Source organism: Myxocyprinus asiaticus, chromosome 13 (assembly GCF_019703515.2).
Source record: "Myxocyprinus asiaticus isolate MX2 ecotype Aquarium Trade chromosome 13, UBuf_Myxa_2, whole genome shotgun sequence".
NCBI classification, from domain to species: Eukaryota; Metazoa; Chordata; class Actinopteri; order Cypriniformes; family Catostomidae; genus Myxocyprinus; species Myxocyprinus asiaticus.
This window is the reverse complement of record NC_059356.1, coordinates 39,232,728-39,255,545: the sequence shown is the minus strand read 5'-3', so window position 1 is coordinate 39,255,545 and position 22,818 is coordinate 39,232,728. Positions and strand designations below refer to the sequence as shown.

The window sequence follows — 22,818 nt, the reverse complement described above, 5'->3', positions numbered from 1 at the left end:
AATAAGCACAATTAATTGCAGTATTGCTGATTGTATGCCACCAATTTCCCAACTATACAGTTGTTCTCTACAGTCAATTGTGGTGTAAACCTACTTACCACCAGGTTTCCAATAACCATGACCATCATGAAGACGACGATGCACATGCCTTGGCCAGCCACCTCCATGCAATCCCACATGGTTTCAATCCATTCCCCACACAAGACACGAAAGATGATGAGGAATGAATGGAAGAAATCTGTCATGTGCCAGCGAGGTAGCTCGCAATCCTCTGAGATCTTACACACACAATCTTTGTAGCTCTTTCCGAAAAGCTGCATGCCCACCACAGCAAAGATAAAGACAATAATTGCTAGGACGAGGGTCAGGTTTCCAAGGGCACCCACAGAGTTACCAATGATCTTTATCAGCATGTTAAGAGTGGGCCAAGACTTTGCCAGTTTGAACACACGCATCTGCAACCAAACAAAGCCATGATTGAGTAGATTGTTCTCACACTAATCAGATTTCAGTGACCACCTGTAAAAAGCTGGAAATTAACCTAATTTCCAGTCTGAACTCTATAACTCTCGAACTCCAGACATAAGGTGCTTTTCCACCATTGGGCTGAATACTTCTAAGCACAGTAGATAATGGTTCCAGTAGTATTTCCACTTGAACAAATTTCGGTATAGTACTATTACAAAGCATTCCTGGACTGGATTTTTCAGCACTGTTAGCTAAACGTATTCAGGACAGGAGAACGGTGCTGGTGAAATAACTTAAGTGTCGTGGAAACTCACAACTGGTCACTTGCCCAGTCAGTCCATTCTAATGCTGATTTTGCAGAACCACAATGGACAAAGAATCCATGTCAGCAAGCCCGGATTGGTATAGAGCGGCATGTTTCAGCAACGGTAACCATTCGACCCGATGGTGGAAGAGCACCTAATGAAGATTCACCTACCAGACGGAAGGACCTCAGTACAGACAACCCCTGGACATTGGCCAAGCCCAGCTCCACCAGACTCATGGTCACAATTATGCTGTCAAATATGTTCCAGCCAACCTGGAAGTAATAATATGGGTCCAGTGCAATGAGTTTTAGGACCATCTCTGCTGTGAAGATACCTGTGAAAACCTGCAGGGGAAAGAACATATCATAACAGTCTAGGGAAGCACCTTGGAAACCATCAAGTTCTGAACGATGGCAAAACATATTTATACGATAAAGTTTTCAGCCCATTACTTTGATGGTTCAAGTTAACATTGATCAGACTACATAAAACTTTGTAATATTGTTTACCAGGTTTCCAACAGTCAACATGTTTTCAAATTCTTCAGTCATTGGATAGTGCTCCATTGCCATGAACACCGTGTTGAGTACAATGCAGATGGTAATCCCCAGATCCACAAAAGGGTCCATCACAATTAAGCAGACAAACCTCTTGAATTTTACCCATGGCATGCAGCAATCCCATTTCAGGAATATATCAGCAAACTTGTACCAGCAGGGAGGACATGGTCTTTGAGTATCCTCCAACTCTGTTGATCAAAGGGAAAATGTATTTGGCTTCTAGTTTGCTCACAATACAAATGCCACATCTTTTAATACAATAAATATATTTGTTGATTTATTTATAAATAGATGTATTTCTTTCATTTTTTTACATTTTTGAGCTCGTTATTTAGACTAAATCTGAAATTACCATCTAAAGCATTGTCTGTAGCTGTACTGGGTTTTCTTATCTGCATATCAGGGATGTCTAGGTGATTTATACTTCCTTTGGATCCATTCGACACTTTGACCTCAAGATCCATCTAGAGAGATACAGCAAAAGGGCTAGGGTTAGTAAATAGCACTTTCACTCTTACCAGTGTCATTACACTGGATGAATATAAGCCTTCAGATATCAACAAGATCTACACGCTGGTGTCATCCAGCGATTTTCAGGCAAAACCTTAGGATTAGGTGAGAGACAGATCTCGGATCTTGACTGTCTAGACTGCCTACAAAGTTAATGAATGGAAAAGCAGATCAAACTTGATCGAAAAATACATTCTGCCACTGAGCCAGGCTCTTGCGGTTTTGTCAAGTGACCAATGTCCTTCTTTTACTGAATAACTGACACAGTGTCATGCTCTGATCTGAACATTTTCATCAGCGATTGAACTCACAGCCACATATCATAACAAATGCCGATTGTAACAAAGTGATTCTGTCACCAAGCATTTTTCTGGGATTCTCCTAAACTATAATGACTAATTAAATAAAAAAGCAGAGGCAGAACAGTGTTTCTGTTGAACACAAATCATTTATTCACTAAAAGCTGTATATGGACATACGCATTCTAAGTCTGGTGCTAGCTTAATTCAAAGGTTGATTTTTCAAATCCCACATTCATGATTCATGAACTGCGATTCATGAACTGCAGAATTATTTGAATCCCTTACCACCGTTTTGCCCTTGAGCAAGGTTCTTAATCCAAGTTTCTCCAGGGAGAATGACCCCAAAAAAGAAGATTACAAATGTAGGTGTGATTGATTATTCAATAGGAATATACCAACCTCTCCATCTGAGGGGGGTTTCAGTGCAATCCCATCATGATTGTGGTCATCATCATCTTTCTTTTTACTGGACAGTGATGTCTTACTGCCATTTACCATCCCACTCTTCTGCTGCTCAACAAATCAAACATTTAGTTTAACAAATACTGTATTTTTTTCTTTTTCAGTTGGAAGCAATACTTATGGAGGATTTTAAATAGATAGTTCACCCAAAAATGAGTGTGACAAACCTCAGCTTGTTTCTTGAGCTGTTCCATAATTCTTGCATACTCTTCCTCCTTTTCTTTAGCTTCTGCTATGGTGGCTTCATTCTGCTCTGCATACGCCATTGCCACAACAGCCAGAATCAGATTGATCAGGTAGAAAGAGCCCAAGAAGATGATGACTACAAAGAAGATCATGTAGGTCTTCCCTGCTGCACGGAGGGTCTGAAACATTCAAAAAAACTTTTCAGTGGTTGTATGGTTTTCTTATGACTGACATTATCTTCAGTGATGTTCCTTGTTGAACAAGGAAATAGCATAGTTGAGTACACTGCAAAAAAAAAATAAAACAAAATATAAAAAATGAGTATATTAGTCTTGTTTTCCAATAAAAATATCTAAAAACCTTTAAAACAAGATGGACTTACTAGCACAATTGTCTACAATATTAAGGCTTGTTTTCAAAGAATATATCTTATATTTTTCCACTTGAAAACAAGTCTAAATGTCTTATGTATTGTTGCAGTGTCAAGTAAATTGATCTTGTTTTAAGGATTTTTTTATATTTTTGCTGGAAAACAAGTAAAAATATCATTAAGAAGTGTATGGTAATTCTGTAAAACAATGTCTTACTTCCTAAATAAATACCTGACAAGTGTTTGGAGATATAAGTGGCTATTAACCATTTGTTTAACATATTAAAGTATTATACCAGTATAGTACAGCACTTTCACATGTCTTAAGCACATACTTGATACTGAAGCAAACAAAACATGTAGTCAGCCTGCACTGACTACTAAAACAATACATTTACCCACCAACTGAAACAAGTTCTCCCAGAAGTCTTGAGTCATAAGCCGAAAAAGAGCTAAGAAAGCCCATGCAAAGTTGTCGTAACTTGTGTAGCCGTAATTTGGGTTTGGGCCTGTTTTCAGGCATATATACCCCTCGGGGCACATCCTGTGAACATAAGAGTGAACCAGTCATTTAAATTCAAATAGGCTATTTGTGTCTATTATTTGTAGTTAATAAACATATTTGAATGCTTATTAATGACTATTTAAAACAGAATTAGTTCAAAGTTGACCTGAAAGATATGATTACTCATATATGCAAATATAAAGGTGGTTTCAAGTTTGAAGAACATACCCTGCATCAGAGCTGTTCCCACAAAGTAATGGATCTAGATGACCAGGTAGAAAGTAGTAGTGCTCTATGTACAAAGGGAATGGAGATCAGTAATCAATACCAGCAGCAACTTGCAAATGGCCTTTCAGCTATTTTCAGTGTAGGAACTGTTGGCTACAATTCACGTTGCATTACTGATGGAAATAAGTTACAAGTCACCTCCATTATTAATATATTCCTGGTAGTTGAATGTACTGTTGGTAGCTTCAGTGTCATTGAAGTCTGTTTGATTAAAGTTCATGGTCAGATCTTCTGTGTTGTTCCAGCCAATCGGAGGCCAGAGGACACATTTTTGACGCAAATTTCCCATGAACAGTTGTAGGCCAATGAGAGCAAACACACTCAGACAGAAGACTGTGAGGATCATGACATCTGCCAATTTCTTCACTGACTGGATCAGAGCCCCAACAATGGTTTTTAGACCTGGCATTCATGGGTAAACAAAATCTCAGCTGCTGCATTCCAAAATGATAATGATTCCAAAACAAACTGAGATGTACTATATGTTTCTGGCTATGTTAAGTGACATGCTGTATACCTGGTATTACAGTAATTGTTTTCAGGGCACGGAGAACACGGAAAGTCCTCAGAGCTGATACATTGCCCAAGTCCACAAACTCTGTAAGGTACCTGTGAATTAAGTAAAAAGGGTCATAATGTTTAAAGAACTCAGACCTCACATCTATCAAGCAGAATAACACTGACACTGTCCCATGTTAATTTGGTTTAAATGCACTTGTTATTCAACACACTAAATAATTAAACTAAAGAGTTTTGAGGCAGACAAAAATAATTTATATAAAATTGTTTAAAGAAGTGATATTTATTGGTTTGTTTGGAAGTATTTTTGCTAAAGACAAGTGGATATTTTGTTGTTTCCCTAATATGTGAACAGTCTATCCTTTTTTTCTCCATTTTGTGGATGTTTTTGTAGAGTCTGAACAAGATGTGTCACAGAATATTAGTTTTATGTTTTCCTTCATGAGTTTGGTCTAATGAGGAGTGTAAAATTGCTAGGGTAATTGATATGGTTCAGTGTTGACTATATTTAGCTTGAGGGCAACTGTCGATCACAGCCAAATGGCAGCATTATGTGTAAATTGAGGACCAGTGGAAAGTGAGATTTCCCATTTCTAGTAGATTGCATGTAATGATTGTGTCTTTGAACTTGCATGCAATATATTTCATGAAAAAGTAGTGCATGAGTCCATGAAAATGAGATGATACAATTATTAGAGCACTCTGAGAGAGTATGGGGAGTACCAGGTATTAATTGCATTATCAGAATCATCCGTAAACATATTTTGAAAAAATAAATGGTAACAAGTTAGAAAAAGGTTCTATTAATTAACATTAGTTCATGGATTAGGTTTCATGAACCAGCAATGAACAATAATCTTTTACAGAATTTATTAATTTTGGTTAGTTTATTAAAATACTATTGTTCATGTTACTGCATTAACCAATGTAAATAACAATATTTAATGTAGAAATGTAATAGTATTTGTAGAAATCACCATTAATTAAGATTAACAAATGCTGTAAAAGTATTGTTCATTATTAGTTAATGTTAACTATGGCCTTCTCTAATGTCAACAAATACAACCTTTTTGTAGTGTTTCTGAAAATGTTTGTAAAGACTGCTTTACATCGATGTTGTTTTACAATTGTATGTTGTGTTCATCAACATTGGCCAATTACAACAGATGATATATGGACTATAACTGATTGAGATCAGGGGAATTTTATTAGAAATAACATTTATTCATCTTTTTCATAATAGCATTCAAACAAAATAGTTTGGAGGCTGTGTATTTTTAAAAACAATGTTTTTGTTTTGTTTCTGTTCAAAATGCAGCATGTGGAATCCAGTAACAGTAATATTTGGAACCAACCCTTTAAGAACAGTTGTCACATAATGACAATTCTCTGCCTCTCTATCTGTATATGAAGTTTTTGTAGGGAGATAAACAGCATTGGGTCTTCAAAAGTCCTTATATACATTCACTAGCTCCATCACACTGCAGCCTTTTAGTGATCTGAGGTGGGCCAAAGTGTGAAGCTGAGATTTACTGCTAAAAATAGGACTGGTAAGTGATCTCACTTTACAAGTGGATAAACATTTTAATTCTGCCAGGCAATGATTGTAAAGGAAGGTGAAGGTGGACCAGGGGGAGGTTTATGGAGAAAATGAGGGTACGAGTTGCCTTGAGATAACCAAGACCTGAAGGCAGCCTCATTACACTTCAGTGGTGCTGTAAACAGACCTTTGACCTCTCAAGTCTGAGTGAGTATTTTCACAATGACAGAAGCTTATGCATCTGTGTCTAATATTGTAGCGAGACTCCACCTATCTCATTGACAACATCCCCTGACTGAGCAAAACTGATTAGTCACACCATGCTGACTATTTGTAATGGCATCTGATTACGGGAACTACTGTTAAAAATAAAGTTGTAAACTGTCACCATCCCCTTCTTAAGTGAATACATCCATATGCTTTTCACCACAACACCAATTCAAGGGTTAAAAAGGCAACATTTTAGTGAGAACATAGAAATTGAATTTGAATTAAATAGAATTTTTGTTTCTTAAGTCAGCTTGAGAAAATTCTGCATTTTTTTTATATTCTTCAGTCAATTTAGAGCCATTACAAATGTTTGTTTAACCAGTGATTTTACACACAGGTTACATTCATTCATTCAGGGCCATACTTACGCCATGCTGATGACCATGAAATCGAGCCAGTTCCATGGATCTCGAAGGAATGTGAAATCTCCAATGCAGAAGCCTCTGGACAGCACTTTTACCAATGCCTCAAAGGTGTAAATGCCAGTGAAAACATACCTATCACAAGATGAGGAAACAAACATCATGTTCTCTGTAACATCCTACTGGACTTGACTTGATCATTTAAAATATAAATTAAATAGTTGAACATATAGTGCGATTCTTACTCTACTGTTTTGCTCCAGGCTGGAGGGTCACCCATAGTCATGAACACGCAGTTTGACAAGATGGTTACCATGATGAACATGCTAAACAATTTGTTGTGGAGTAAAGGAGAATTTAGTAGGTATGATTTGCCCAAAATTAAAAAAAAGGCCAACCTACACCAGGCTAAGAGAATGAATTGTCAGTGAAGGATTAGACCATATTTAATATTTCAAATAAAAAAATAAATTTAACTACCCAGTTAGTTGTCATCTGTACAATTTGTAGGCACTAGAATAGAATTTTAGGACTTATGTTTAAATGGTTTACACATCTTTTACATTTAATGTTTAAATGGTTTAAACAACATACACAAATCACAATTCAGATGTAGAACGGGATTGTCTTAAAAAGTTGCCCCTATGTAAATTTATATTGGAAAAACTTTACAAATAAGCTTTTATTCATTAATATTACTTAATGCAGGATTTAATAATTTTTGTTAATATAGAAATACACTATTGGTCATTATTTATTCATGTAATTTCCTTATTTATAATGTTAACTGTTAATGTGAATAATGTATTAGTATATGTAGAAATTAACAATAACCAAGATTAAAGCTGAAGTATGTACTCGGCGCCATCTTGAGATGGAACTCAAGATGGCGCCGAGTATGGCTGCTGCGTTGCGAGCTCCGACACAACATAGTAGTGTTTTGTTTGTTTTGTTCAATTCACTATTTTTTTGTCTTGGATGTTGTCTGCCTTATTGTCTATGACAGACAAACACTTTTGGACATTGGTTCAGCAATTTCACACCGTAAACCGGACTTCAAATTTCTCAATGCTGACCCCTGTTTACAAACACGCAAGTGGAGCCCTTTGTCTGGTCAGCACGGCCGCGGAAACGCAAAAGGAAAAGAGGAAACAGAGCCGGTGTTCTCATCAGAGTAAGACGCCGCGCAAATCGACCCCCGCTAACCACTATTCTACTGGCAAATGTTCAGTCTCTGGATAACAAGCTCTGCGAGCTGAAAGCGCGGATCTCTTTCCAACGAGATACGAGGGACTGCTGCATTATCTGCCTTACGGAAACTTGGATGTCTGCGGAGATTCCAGACTCAGCCATTGAACCCGCGGGGTTCTCCGTGCACCGAGCGGACAGATCGAAAGACCTCTCAGGTAAAAGCAGAGGAGGTGGTGTATGTTTTATGATCAACAAATCCTGGTGTGATCAGAGGAACGTACATTCTATCAAGTCTTTCTGCTCTCCTGATCTGGAATTTCTCATGCTTCTGTGTCGACCATTCTGGCTACCGAGGGAATTCACAGCGGTCACTATCACAGCTGTGTACATCCCGCCACAAGCCGACACAGACCGGGCACTCAAGGAACTGTATGGGAGTATAAGTGAGCAGGAAACCGCGCACCCTGAGGCCACGTTCATTGTGACCGGGGACTTTAATAAAGCCAGTTTCAAATCAGTCGCACCAAAATACCACCAGCACATTAGTTTCAACACACGAGGGGACCGGGTTTTGGACCATTGCTACTCTCCCTTCCGGGATGGCTACAAATCCCTCCCCCGCCCACCATTTGGCAAATCGGACCACTTTTCCATTCTGCTTCTGCCCGCTTACAGGCAGAAACTGAATCAGGAAGCACCCACCCTCAGAACAATCCAGTGCTGGTCAGACCAATCAGATTCTATGCTACAAGACTGTTTTGATCACACGGACTGGGAGATGTTCCGGTTCGCCTCTGATGACGACATCGAGCTTTACGCTGATAGCATAATGTGTTTCATCAGAACGTGCGTAGAGGACGTGGTTCCGACCAGAACAATACGGATCTATCCAAATCAAAAACCATGGATAAATAACGATGTTCGCGCGGCACTTAATGTGCGGACCTCCGCTTTTAATTCCGGGAACGCAGAGGAGCATAAACAAGCCAGTTATGCCAGAACGCCAGTACAGGAACAAGACTGAAGGACAGTTTAACACCACCAACTCTAGAAGCATGTGGCAGGGAATTAACATCATCACGGACTTTAAAGGGAATAAAAACTCCGCCATGAACACCGCTTCCTCTCTCCCGGATGAGCTAAATAATTTTTATGCTCATTTGGAGGGAAATAACACCACCCTCGCGGAGAAAGCTCTGCGGCTGAAGCTACAGAGGTTAGTTCACTCTCCGTTTCTGTAGCGGATGTAACCCGATCCTTCCGACGGGTGAATATCCGCAAAGCCGCGGGCCCAGACGGCATTCCGGGCCGCGTCATCAGAGCGTGCGCGAACCAGCTGGCTGGTGTTTTTACAGACATTTTCAACCTTTCCCTCTCTTTGTCTGTAGTCTCCACATGCTTTAAAACATCCACCATTGTGCCTGTACCAAAACAATCCAAAATCACTTGCTTAAATGACTGGCGTCCTGTTGCTCTGACCCCCATCATCAGCAAATGCTTTGAGAGACTAATCAGAGATTACATCTGCTCTGTGCTGCCTCTCTCTCTTGACCCGCTGCATTTTGCTTACCGCAACAACCGCTCCACTGATGATGCCATTGCATCTACAATACACACTGCTCTCTCCCACCTGGAAAAAAAGAACACTTATGTGAGAATGCTGTTTGTAGACTACAGCTCAGCATTCAACACCATAGTGCCCTCCAAGCTAGATGAGAAACTCCGGGCTCTGGGCTTAAACAGCTCGCTGTGCAGCTGGATCCTGGACTTCCTGTCAAGCAGACGCCAGGTGGTTAGAATAGGCAGCAACATCTCCTCATCACTGACCCTCAACACTGGAGCCCCGCAGGGCTGTGTTCTCAGCCCACTACTGTATTCCCTGTACACACATGACTGTGTGGCAACACATAACTCCAATGCCATCATTAAGTTTGCTGATGACACGACGGTGGTAGGTCTGATCACTGACAATGATGAAACAGCCTACAGAGAGGAGGTGCACACTCTGACCCACTGGTGTCAGGAGCACAACCTCTCCCTCAACGTCAGTAAGACAAAGGAGCTTGTGGTGGACTTCAGGAGAAAAGACAGAGAACACAGTCCAATCACCATCAATGGAGCACCAGTGGAGAGAGTCAGCAGCTTCAAGTTCCTGGGTGTCCACATCACTGAGGAACTCACATGGTCCGTCCACACTGAAGTCGTTGTGAAGAAGGCTCATCAGCGCCTTTTCTTCCTGAGACGGCTGAGGAAGTTTGGAATGAACCGCCACATCCTCACACGGTTCTACACCTGCACTGTGGAGAGTATCCTGACTGGCTGTATCTCCGCCTGGTACGGCAATAGCACTGCCCACAACCGCAAAGCACTGCAAAGGGTGGTGCGAACTGCCAAACACATCATCGGAGGTGAGCTTCCCTCCCTCCAGGAAATATATACAAGGCGGTGTGTGAAAAAAGCTCGGAGGATCATCAGAGACTCCAGCCACCCGAGCCATGGGCTGTTCTCACTGCTACCATCAGGTAGGCGGTATCGCAGCATCAGGACCCGCACCAGCCGACTCCATGATAGCTTCTTCCCCCAAGCAATCAGACTTCTGAACTCTTGATCTCCCACGATCAAAATACATCAGCCCTGCACTTTATTACTCTTTTATCTCACACCGGACTGTCATAAATTATATTACTGTCATTATATTATGTCTCTCTTAACAACTGACTATCAACCGACAGCCTGAATGTCAATACAGTACAATACTGTACATTCTATATATACTATATATACTTTTTTATATATTTGTATTTTTTATTTTTATTGAATAATGTGTATCTATATAGTGCGTATTGTATACTGTACAGTATATGTTATTATTTGTATATTGTTGAGTGTAATTATGTGTATATCAGATGTTTAAATTGTGTTGTGTTAATTTGTTGTTATTGTAAATTGGTATATGTCTCATCACTCTCACGACTGCTATGTCGATCAGAACTGCACCCAAGAATTTCACACACCATTGCACTTGTGTATATGGCTGTGTGACAATAAAGTGATTTGTAACTCCTGCGACACTAGTGCCATCAAACAGAATTGCAAAAATTAACTTTGTTCTAAACAGCTTTCTGAATACGTCCCCCTTCTGCCGTTGGTCAAACAAAGAGATAGTCACGCCTCCAACTCATGCCATTGGTTGAGTAAAGTTGTTGGGGCGGGTCTAAGTGGGTCATCTAAAACAAACAGAGCAACAGAAAGACAGTGCTTACAGTTTTCGAGAAAATGTATCTTTGAATGGCTTACTTAGTTGTCTCTGCATATTAGGCTTGGATAGGAGAAAGTATTTTAACAGAAAAAGTTACATATATCAGCTTTAATTAATGGCATAAAAGTTTTGTTCATTGTTAGTTCATGATAACTTTTGTGTTAACTATTGTTAATGAATACAACCTTATTGTAAAGTGTTACTATTATATTTATATGGGTTGTATGCAGAAGTTGTATGCACAACTACTGTCTTCATTGGTTATTTTGAATATGAAGGATATGAATGTATGAGTATTCTTATGGCTACTCGTCGAACACGGCTGAAGGGACTTAGAATGTAGCAGGCAGGTTCAGCATTGAATCGATATATTGTATTCCCTCTGGTGATCACGATGAACGTCTGCAAAATAGAAAAACGGTCATTATAACTCTGTTTCTAATTTTAGCCATATCTTTTGTTTCTTATTGTGAAAATGTAACCATTATTCTCATGACCCAAAACTATTTATTGACATCAGGACTTGGGTAAGTATTTCACTTATGTCACTGACTTTTTGTGCTTTGTAGAATGGATCCAACTCTTCAAGAGGTACGTTGAGGAGCTCTGATGGAGGGTCTCCATAGATGAATGGTAGGGCTTTTCCCGCCTCCAAATCACTGTTGGGTTTGGGCAGGTCCTCCTCATCGACCTCAATATTTTGGGCCTTCATCTGCTCCTGTTCGACGGCTTCTTCTGCCATTCGCCGCTCAATCTCGGCGAGTGACTCCAAAGTAAAGGGGCGGAACACATCACTGCCTGTGGGGAGGAGTAGGCGTGCCATCTTGACATTCTGATGGACGAGAGATGCCACCACTTTGGGGTCTCTCAGTTGTGATCTGCAGAGATAGAGAGGAGAGAAAAAATAAATTTGGTAGTGCATAAGACAGAAAAGAAGAGGAAATGTTAGTAAATGTTGTAAAGGCAAGACTTTTTTTTTTTTAAACATAACCAGAATGATGAAATTGAAGATCATAATAAAGATCCATCCTTCATGTCTTGGTGGTATACCTTATAAAATTGCACCACAAAGAGACATTCTAAAGTTCTTTGTGCACCGTTGTTCATGTTCATAAACTGTGTAAACCCTAACGATGTCATTACTGGAAAAATAAAGTTTCCTTAATTAAACGTTACCTGAAATGTCAAGTTTTGGGCCCATACCTCAAATGTCTACACTGGTGGCCAAAGAAATTATGTACAGATTTTGCACTTTTGGAAAGAAACTGGTACTTTTATTCACCAAAGTGGCATTCAACTGATCAAAATGTATGGTCAGGACATCAATAACTTGAAAATTACTATTAAAATTTGAAGAAAAAAAAATGTTCAGAACTTCTTAAACTACTTCAAAGAGGTCTCATTAAAAAAATCCTCCACGTGCAGAAATTACAGCTTTGCAGATCGTTGGCATTCTAGCTGTCAGTTTGTCCAGATACTCAGGAGACATTTCACCCCACACTTCCTGTAGCACTTGCCACAGATGTGGCTGTCTTGTCGGGCGCTTCTCATGCACCTTACAGTCTGGCTGATCCCACAAAAGCTCAATGGGGTTAAGATCCATAACACTCTTTTCCAATTATCTGTTGTCAAATGTCTGTATTTCTTTGCCCCACTCTAACCATTTCTTTTTGTTTTTCAGTTTCAAAAGTGTCTTTTTCTTTGCAATTATTCCCATAAGGCCTGCACTCCTGAGTCTTCTCTTTACTGTTGTAAATGAAATTGGTGTTGAGCGGGTAGAATTCAATGAAGCTGTCAGCTGAGGATATGTGAGGCGTCTATTTCTCAAACTAGAGACTCTGATGCACTTATCTTCTTATTTAGTTGTACATCTGGCCTTCCACATCTCTTTCTGTCCTTGTTAGAGCCAGTTGTCCTTTGTCTTTGAAGACTGTAGTCAGGGTTGGGAGGGTTACTTTTGAAATGTATTCCACTACAGATTACATAATACATGCTGTAAAATGTAATTTGTAACGTATTTCGTTAGATTACTCAAGGTCAGTAACATATTCTAAATACTTTGGATTACTTCTTCAGCACTGGTAGATTTTTTTCACTTGTTTTGACTATAAAAACTCTGCCAGTACAGTAAGACAAAATACACATGTTAAAAATACATTCTCTGAAAAACCTAAATATCTTATGCAGTGTTGTTTCTAAAACTAGATAAATCAAATTGATCTTGTTTTAAGGATTTTTAGATATTTTTTCAGGAAAACAACACAAAAATTATTATTAAGAATATGATTTTGCCCTAATATCAAAGGTCTTACTAGAAAAAAGAAATTATTATCTAACGTGAATTTTCTTGATAAAAAAATATGATCGTGCCTGGTAACATGTGCATGTAAAATGGCTAGAAATAGCATTTTAGCTTAGCGTAAAGCTGATAATTTGCACAAGGTTTATTTCTATTTCTTCTGCTCCAAACTTACTTCTCTGTCTGCTCATATGAATGGTACACATCGTCAAGTTTAAATGCACTTTGGATCGCATCATTTATATGTATACATTTTTTCCATCTGAAAGGACTAAATATTAAATGAAACAAATGACAATAAAATGCAAAGTAATCTCTTCAGTAATCAAAATACTTTTTGAATGTAACTGTATTCTAATTACCAATGATTTAAATTGTAACTGTAGTGGAATACAGTTACTTATATTTTGTATTTTAAATACATAATCCCATTACATTTATTCCGTTACTCCCCAACCCTGACTGTAGTGTACACCTTTGTATGAAATCTTCAGTTTTTTGGCAATTTCAAGCATTGTATAGCCTTCAATCCTCAAAACAATGATTGACTGACAAGTTTCTAGAGAAAGCTGTTTCTTTTTTGCCATTTTTGACCTAATATTGACCTTAAGGCAACTCAAAAACAAACACAAAGACAAGGATAAGCTTCATTTAATGAACCAAATAGCTTTCAAATTGTGTTTGATATAGTGGCAAGTGATTTTCTAACACCCATTTAGCAATTTAGCACGATTACTCAAGGATAAGGTGTTGGAGTGATGGTTGCTGGAAATGGTGGCTGTCTAGATTTGATCAAAAATTACTTTTTTCAAATAGTGATGGTGCTGTTTTTTACATCAGTAATGTCCTGACTATACTTTGTGATCAGTTGAATGCCACTTTGGTGAATTAAATACCAATTTCCTTCCGAAACAGCAAAATCTGTACACTATTCCAAATTTTTGGCCGCCAGTGTATGCTCCTTGAGCTTATTTATCTTAAAAATTTATAAACTTATGATTTTAAGTGTTAATAGCTCAAACGATTGTGTACAAATTTGAGGCTATGGGGAATACTTATAATCTCTTGCACTTGAATTATTTAATTGTTTCCTTGATCAAAGGGAACATATGGGGGCATTTAAATAGCTGTTCATTGAATTCATAGAAGTTTTAGCTCTTTTGTAGTATTATTTATGTTATTTTTGCAAATAGTTTTGTGTGATGACTGTTAGGGTGATCTGTGTCCCCTTTGGTCAAACTGGACCCTGTTAACTCTGTTTCAATTCACCCTATGGATGTGCAACTAAAGTACAGGTATACTGTATATGTATTTCAGTTGAGAATTTAGTTTATTTAATGATTGACCTAGAATTGGTTATAATCTTCTTTATTTGAGGTTATTGCGTGATCTAAATTTGAGTCAATTCAACTAAAATTATTAAGTAGAAACAACAATATTCAAATAGCTTGGTTAAGTCTACCTGCATCTAGTTAGCATAACTTAAATAATTAAATTCATTCTATATGAACACTTAAGTTAAGTGAACTTAATTATCAAGTTTCAGAGAGGCCATTACTTTATTCAATGGAGGGAACGAGTTTCCTCAATAAATTGAGTTGTCAGCTTATTAGGATTTTCAGTGAACAAGTATTAGTTAAACAGTAAAGTTAAACATTTAGTAAAAAAACACATGCATTGTGTTTTTTTTCTTCATTAGTTTATTGTACAGCATAACATACTGTAGAAAATTAAAAAAGAGACAGAAATCATTCAATTAAACATAACACAAATCAGAGCAAATGTGCTTTTCACACATTTGCATAATACTGCATTGTCAAGATTGTGTAATTAATTACTCTACACATTATTTCCATTTATTTGCATAGCATGATCCCCAAAAAGTATCTAGTATCTGATTTTAATAGTCTTCAAACTCACAGTTGATGAGGCCATAGTTTTAAATTCTTGGCTCTCTTTGTGTGAGTGGCACGATTCCTACGCCAAACCTCCAGCAGGTTTATCGTTTGTTCATGCATAGCTGCCGTCCATCCGGTTTCTATGTAGAGTTAAATGTTCTCAACAAATTTGAAGACTGACTGCTTATTTTTGTTGCCTGCCTTTACTTTTTGTATTCAGCTGACCCAGGATAAGATCCCACCTACTCAGAAGAACCAAAAAGTTCTGCACACAAACTTTTGTCCTCCTGAAAGTCAGTGCAAAATAGAATACTTCACTGGATTGTCCGGAACTGAGCAATTCTTGCGCTATTCTGCTGGCATTGGCACTCAAAGAGTTGCTATTCTCCATCTCAAACAACCCTTCCTGTCATGTGGGATTAGTACAACAAAAGGAACACTATGCAGTGCTTTACTCATGAGAACTCAGTCAAATAAAATGAATTTAGATTGAGCCAATGAGAACAAAGTGTCATTTCTGAGACACCAGTGTAACCAAACAAAATTGCAAAAGTAAAAATGTTTTCAAACAGATTTCTGATTACAACCTCTGTCTGCCATTGCACAAACAGATAGTCCCACCCCAGACTCACACCATTAGTGGAGTCAATGTTGCTTTGTCAAGCTGGCTTCTCAAAACAAACATATGTTTGAAAGTGCTACAGAGGCAAATGGACTTCACAGCCCATCCTTATAATAAATGGCAATAGTTAATGCCTCACTTTAAAGCTTAAAAAAGGACCCAAACGTATCATAAAAGTAGTCCATGCAGTATGTGTCAGGTTTTGTGGAGGAAATGGAAGGACTCAAATGCAGAGTAGCAATATGGGCTTTTATTAATAAAAAAAAATATAACAAAAACAACCCCGAAGGGGATAAACGAACACAGTGACAGGCTGAGCTGGAATGAGGAACCAACAGAAATCCAACTGGACAGGAACACGACCGGCAGAGATCTGACAGGGAACATAAACACAAGCAACATCCCACAATGAACTGGCACAAGACAAAAAAACACAATGGGGTTAAATAGGGAAGGAAACAAGGAGATAACGAGGTGGGCAAGTGAAATCAATCAACTAATAATCATACAGATAACAAGGCAAATGAGAGGGCGGGATTATCACTGAAGAAAGACACAAATGCACAAGGGAATGAGAAAATACAAACCCAAGTTCATTCACACAGTACGAGACAAAACACAAGTGCCTGGATTCAGCCACAGAGTAAATAAATCAAACCAACCAAAGTGGCTGAATCCAGACACAGGATATAAAACAGACATAGAACATGTACATGTCAGGGCTCTGCCACAAAGGGGAAAAACCCAAAACTAAGGGCAGAATCCTGACAGTATGTACATCATATGCCAAGGTTTTGGTGAGAAACAACCCAAAACCTGTCACTTTTCAGTAAAAATGTACTTAATGTCCATGGGCATTCATTAATGTACATAAAAGAAGCATATTCACAGTGGCTTGAGTGTTCACAGGAGAACTTGAGTTCCCTATCTGTCACTCACTCGACGTTGTGTCGATGTAGAGACACTAGGGGTCACTCTTGGGAGCCCTAAACAGCTCTGATCTTTGAAAAAAGGCCAATGGGAATTGGCGAGTGGAATTTGCATGCCACTCCACCGGACATACGGGTATAAAAGGAGTTGGTATGCAACCACTCATTCAGATTTTCTCTTCGGAGCCAAGCGATTCTATACATTGAAGCTGAATTCATCCGCGAGTTCATTCACCTCATCTGCTGGATTTTACGCCACATTTCAGTGGCTTTTCCCCCTCTGCACCCGTGGAGTGCAGAGAACACCCCTGGGCGCTTCAGCAAAATAACAAAAGAGTATATTCTAAAAGAGTATATTTTAATTCTAAAAGAGCGGCACACACAGAATGTCTTTTTAAAGATGCCTTTCCGTTTGTGTGTTATTCCTGGTTGCGGTCGTTATCTCTCTGCTTCTGATGGCCACGATCGCTGTCTTACGTGTTTGGGCACTGCCCACGCGGAGACATCATTTGTGGATGGGTTTTGTCCTCATTGCGACAACATGACCATGGCAACATTGCGGTCGCGGCTTGCATTCGTAAGAAAGGAAGCCACCCCAGCGGCTCCCCGCCTCGGTCCTTCTACCTACGGGTATGAGGCTGTGCCGGTTAGCACTGGGGGTGATTTGGGGACCTCAATGGAAGCACCTCTACCGGGTAAACCCCCACGGACCTCCCATTCCCCAGCATGCTCACTTGCCCCGGTCAGGTTCTCGGATGAGACCGCCGGTTCGTCTCACGGCGAGTTCGACCTCTTATGATGAATTATCGAGTGCAGCATCAGAGAGCGGGCTCGTCCACTCTGATGTGGATGCCTCAGCTGGGCTCCCTCCTTCGAGTTTGGTCGCCCAGTCTCAGGCCGACACGGAGATGACGGACATGCTTTCCTGGGCAGCTGCGAGTGTCGGGCTAGATTGGAACCCTCCACTCTCCCCTGAACCCTCGCGGCTCAATGATTGGTTCCTGGGCCCAGAGCGCCGCTCACAGCCGTGCCCCGCCCCGGTCCCTTTCTTCCCGGAAGTGCATGAGGAGCTGACAAGATCGTGGGGGGCACCTTTTACTGCCCGATCCTGATCTTTCACTCTCCCGCTCTCACTACTCTCGATGGTGGGGCGGCCAAGGGGTATTCAGTGATCCCCCAGGTGGATAAGGTGCTCGCGGTGCACTTGTGCCCACAGAGCGCCACCACCTGGTGTGGGCGCCCGAAGCTCCCAACCAGGGCCTGTAGGTTTACGTCATCCCTGACGGCTAAGGCCTATGGTGCCGCTGGACAAGCCACCTCTGCCCTGCACGCCATGGCTCTCCTGCAAGTTCACCAAGCCAAGGCACTAAAAGAGCTGCACGAGGGTAGTTCTGACCCGGGATTGATGCAGGAACTGCACTCGGAACCGACCTCGCTCTCCGGGTGGCGAAGGTTACGGTGCGGTCTCTCGGGCAGGCGATGTCCACCCTGGTGGTCCAGGAGCGCCACCTTTGGCTCAACCTGGTCAAGATGAGAGAGGCCGACAAGGCACAGTTCCTTGACGCCCCCATCCTCCAGGTTGGCCTATTAGGTGACACCGTCGAGGACTTTGCCCAGCAGTTCTCGCCGGTGAAGCAGCAGATGGAGGCAATTCAACATATCCTGCCCCGGCGTGGCTCAAGACCCTGCATCTCATCTGCTCATCACCAAGGGTGTCCTCCTGCAGCAACAGCACCGGCTCCGCCGCAGCCCGCCCTCGCGGCCCAGCCTCGGTGTGGAGCCCACCACAGGAAGCAGATGCCACCCGTCTCACGGCCGGCCGCCAAGAAACCTAGGAAGGCTTCGAAGCACCCCTGAGACGGGCGACCCAGGGACAAGGAGATCTGCTTCTATGGAGCTGGTAGACAGACCACTCCATCCCCCGGTGGAGGGCTGGGAGGAGAATCTTTTGTTTCATTTTTCGCCGCATGCCCAAGAGGCTGCGGTACCCAAAACTTCAACAAAAGAGTGGTTTCCTTGTTCTCTGGGTCACATGTCAGGTGTGCACCGCCGTCATCACGACCGCCATCCACCATCCCATTTCCGCAGATTTGGCATTCCAGCGGCGGACCCCCTGCCCCGTGCCCAGCTGTGGCACAAACACTCCCACACCGGGTTGGCTCCAACGGACTGCGGGGACGATGTTCCTCCTCCCCCCTCCTCGACCAAACTTATGGTGGGTATCAGGAGCCAGGTAAGTGCTTCAATGTCCCTGGACTCAGCACAGCCATTGGGCTCAAGCCCCTGTGATGTGGCGCCTCAGGCTCCGCCCCGCCGCAAGGCCCCACCTGCCGGTACATCCAACGTTATTATCCCCTTGTCCCCCTCGCCCGGAGTTTGGATGCGTGGCTTGCGCTTTCCAACTCATCGCCATGGCTGGCCCGGACCGTCCAACTCGGCTACGCGATTCAGTTCGCCAGGCGCCCGCCCAGGTTCAGCGGTGTCCGCTTCACCTCGGTGAAGGGCGAGAGTGCCGCTACCTTGCATGTGAAGATCATGACCCTTCTGCGCAAGGGTGCGTTAGAGCCTGTCCCTCCAGCCGAGATGAAGAAAGGGTTTTACAGCCCTTACTTCATCGTACACATCATATGTGCCCAAGGTTCCCACGACCCCGTTTAGGGATCAGGCGGTGAACCTGCATGCGCTGCCCCAGGAGGAGGCAGACCCAGCTTTGGCGTTGCTGTGTCCAGTGTGTGCTTTATGCATCTATTTGGATCGCACGCAGAGCTTTAAAAGCTCCGAGCAGCTCTTTGTCTGCTGTGGTGGACAGTGGAAAGGAAGCGCTGTCTCTAAACAGAGGACTGCCCACAGGGTCGTTGATGCCATCATGATGGCATATCACGCTCAGGACGTGTTGCCCCCTGTGGCGCTACGAGCCCACTCTACTAGGAGTGTAGCGGCCTCCTGGGCCCTGACCAGTGGCGCCTCTTTGGCAGATATCTGCAGAGCAGCGGGCTGGGCGACACCCAACACCTTTGCGAGGTTCTATAATCTCCAGGTTGAGCCGGTTTCATCCCGTGTGTTGTCAGGTCTGAACAGGTAAGTTCCGGGACAGCTGGCCAGGTGTACCGCTTGCATATAGCCCCTTTCCCCTCCCATGAGGTGAAGACGTGTGCCTTTGACTCCCAGTCATGTTCACAAGTTGTGATCCCTGGATGATTTTCCTCCTTAGCCCTGTGGCAGACAAGTTTGCGGAGAAACTCGCTGCCAGCCCAGTACATGTGCTAACTAAGCCCTGTACTGGGGTAGGTGCTCCACATTCACTGGTTCCCCATAGGTGACCCCATGTGATATATCTTCCGCTAATCATTTCCCTGTCGGTAAACTGCGTCTTCCTTGGGCAGAGGCCCCTCTGTCCCTGGTCACCATGCTTGTAGAAACTCCTCCCCCCTCGGGTAGGACCTACCAGGTGACTTCTCCACATGACATACTTCCAACAAGACTCGGTAAGACGAGTGGTTGCATACCAGCTCCTTTTATACCCGTATGTCTGGGGGAGTGGCATGCAAATTCCACTCGCCAATTACCATTGGCCTTTTTTCAAAGATCAGAGGTGTTTAGGGCTCCCAAGAGTGACCCCTAGTGTCACTACATCGACACAACGTCTCGTTCCCTCCATCAGGGAACGGAGGTTACGAAAGTAACCAGGATGTTGTTTTTATGTGCTAAACAATGCAAGTTCTCGCATCAACACATATACACTTCTTTAATAGGTTTTTCTTTCTTGTCAGAAATCAATAAAAAACTGTGTTAATAGAGGGCTTTTTTCTGCTCTACAGTATATGCAACCTTATTGGAAGTCTGTAGACTCCACACTTCACTATCTGTGAAGCAATGACTCATTGTGCATGAACGCTCATGGGGTGAGGGCCATGATAACTTCGAAGTGCCAAATCCACCCATCAGGAAGTTTAGAGTTTCTTTTTATTAAAGAAAAGTTTAATAATAGTGGCCTCTTTCCTACTTTTTTCTGTTTACTACTTCATACTGCTTGTATCTTGTTCTGTGATATTTGTGATACATACAGACTGAACAACAACTATTCATTCACCAACTGATGTACAGCTTGGAGCTTGTCTGAAAACTGCAAACTTATATAAGTTTGCAATAACAGCATGTTATTTGTGTTCACATCGAAGGAATGAACACCTAAATTTACAAACTATGGTTTATGAATAATTTCTGTAATATCCAGTGTTCAGCCAAAATGATCTGTGTAGACATTTTGAACAACAGTATGTTGTAATCTAGCTAATAGCCATTAAATATACTTGGAACTCTTTGACACACTTTGGAATCTGCCCACTGATCTATGTGCAGGCTCTCAGCAAGTGTATACTGATCTTTAAAGAGCTGGTCGGGAGCCAAAGGGGAGCTTGTGTCAGTACACTTTTGCATAACACACACTCACCTGTTCTTATAGGAATCTGATTCACCCTATAGTCACTAATGAGGCCTGTTATGTTTGGAATGCCTATTAGTGATTTATATAGCTGACACTCTCTGGTAAACAGGTGTTTGGCTTGGTCAGATTGTTTCTAAAGGGAATTTAATGAATTTGTAGTGATTTAGCATGTCAGTGGGTACATTGATGAGGTTGGGAGGGACTGAAGCTGAGAAACCATGTTGTACCACTTCAGCAGCTGCTGTAGGCCATCACCACGCAGTATAGCATCAGGTTACTGGTGACTCCACTCATTCCTGCCGTGTGTTTGCTCGCTTACATTGTGCTGATAAACATGCCCCACCTACCCTGCTCGATCAGCTCGGCATACTACAGGCTCATTCTGGCTTTTTACTCAGGCCCAAAATACCACATTAAAGGGATAGTTCATCCAAAACTGAAATTACTGTTATCATTTACGCATCTTAATGGAATAGGTCACACGAAAATTCTCTCATCATTTACTCACCCTCATGCCATCCTAGATGTGTATGACTTTCTTTCTTCTGCAGAACACAAATTATGATTTTTAGACAAATATTTCAGTTCTGTAGGTCCATACAATGCAAATGAATGGGTGCCAAAATTTTGACGCTCTAATAAATCACATAAAGGCAGTATAAAAGTAATCCATATGACTATATGTGTAAGAGGAGAGGCCGTTTGTAGTGGGCATAATGTCACCAATCCAAGGGTAATGGAAGTATCGGAACCAACATCGCGACCTCCCGTGTAATCATGCTGGACGTGAATGGGGCCACTCCTTCAGTGTATAACCATAAGATGGAAACAAAATGTGTGTTAAAATCGCTTACTAACATTTGTGTAAAATTTTACAACTTAGTTGCCATGATGATGTAATGCCATACAGTTATGATTTAAACAACTTTACAGCTCACATAATACACAAGTTTTAACAGAAGGAATAATGTTAATGCTCTGATAAAATTATAAGATTTACATTTTTGCATTTAAACCCTCTAAAAATGGCCCCCATTCACTTCCATTGTAAGTGCCTCACTGTAACCTTGATTTTTGCTTTCTTAAGGAAAAGGAGGGAGAAGTCGACATAATTTTTGGTGGTAATCAACATTAGGCCACAAATAGTATCGTTGAAGCTTAACCAGAATTGAACCCAGAATATTCCTTTAACATTCTGCCTAACATCTCCTTTTGTGTCCCATGGAGAAAAGACAGACAGTCAGACACAATGAGGGTGAGAAATTACAACAGAATTTCTATTTTTGGTGAACAATCACTTTAAACTCAGTACACATGGTATGACAACAAAGTTTGGGTTTTAGTCCTGCAGTGTGTCTGTTCCTGCAACTGCCGTCTAATAAACTTAAAAAAAAAACAAATTCAGCATAATCTTTCTGTTCACCCTCAGTTTAACCAAGATTTCATACTATAAGCAACATACTGTAGGTTCACTACAAGCAGAAAGTTTTAGTTTGAGGGGACTGTAAACCAGTGAGATTGGGTTA

The 22,818-nt window shown here is 41.4% G+C and overlaps 1 protein-coding gene across 2 annotated transcripts in view; it reads right to left on the bottom strand.

The window, feature by feature from the left end:
* LOC127450511 (sodium channel protein type 4 subunit alpha B-like) overlaps positions 1-22,818 on the bottom strand; it is a 59,129-nt gene that overhangs the window by 12,242 nt on the left and 24,069 nt on the right. Inside the window, exons 1-15 of one of the 2 annotated variants that reach the window (XM_051714696.1) lie at positions 15,320-15,417; positions 11,654-11,978; positions 11,384-11,502; positions 6,896-6,985; positions 6,657-6,785; positions 4,477-4,568; positions 4,098-4,361; positions 3,900-3,963; positions 3,569-3,710; positions 2,778-2,975; positions 2,548-2,658; positions 1,689-1,800; positions 1,286-1,524; positions 947-1,120; positions 99-455 (exon numbers count right to left, since the gene is read on the bottom strand). In XM_051714696.1, the coding sequence (XP_051570656.1) occupies positions 99-455; positions 947-1,120; positions 1,286-1,524; positions 1,689-1,800; positions 2,548-2,658; positions 2,778-2,975; positions 3,569-3,710; positions 3,900-3,963; positions 4,098-4,361; positions 4,477-4,568; positions 6,657-6,785; positions 6,896-6,985; positions 11,384-11,502; positions 11,654-11,978; positions 15,320-15,417 (2,514 nt within the window). Of the gene's footprint in view, positions 1-98; positions 456-946; positions 1,121-1,285; positions 1,525-1,688; positions 1,801-2,547; positions 2,659-2,777; positions 2,976-3,568; positions 3,711-3,899; positions 3,964-4,097; positions 4,362-4,476; positions 4,569-6,656; positions 6,786-6,895; positions 6,986-11,383; positions 11,503-11,653; positions 11,979-15,319; positions 15,418-22,818 lie in introns of those variants that run through there. The other variant, XM_051714697.1, reaches the window with a different exon arrangement.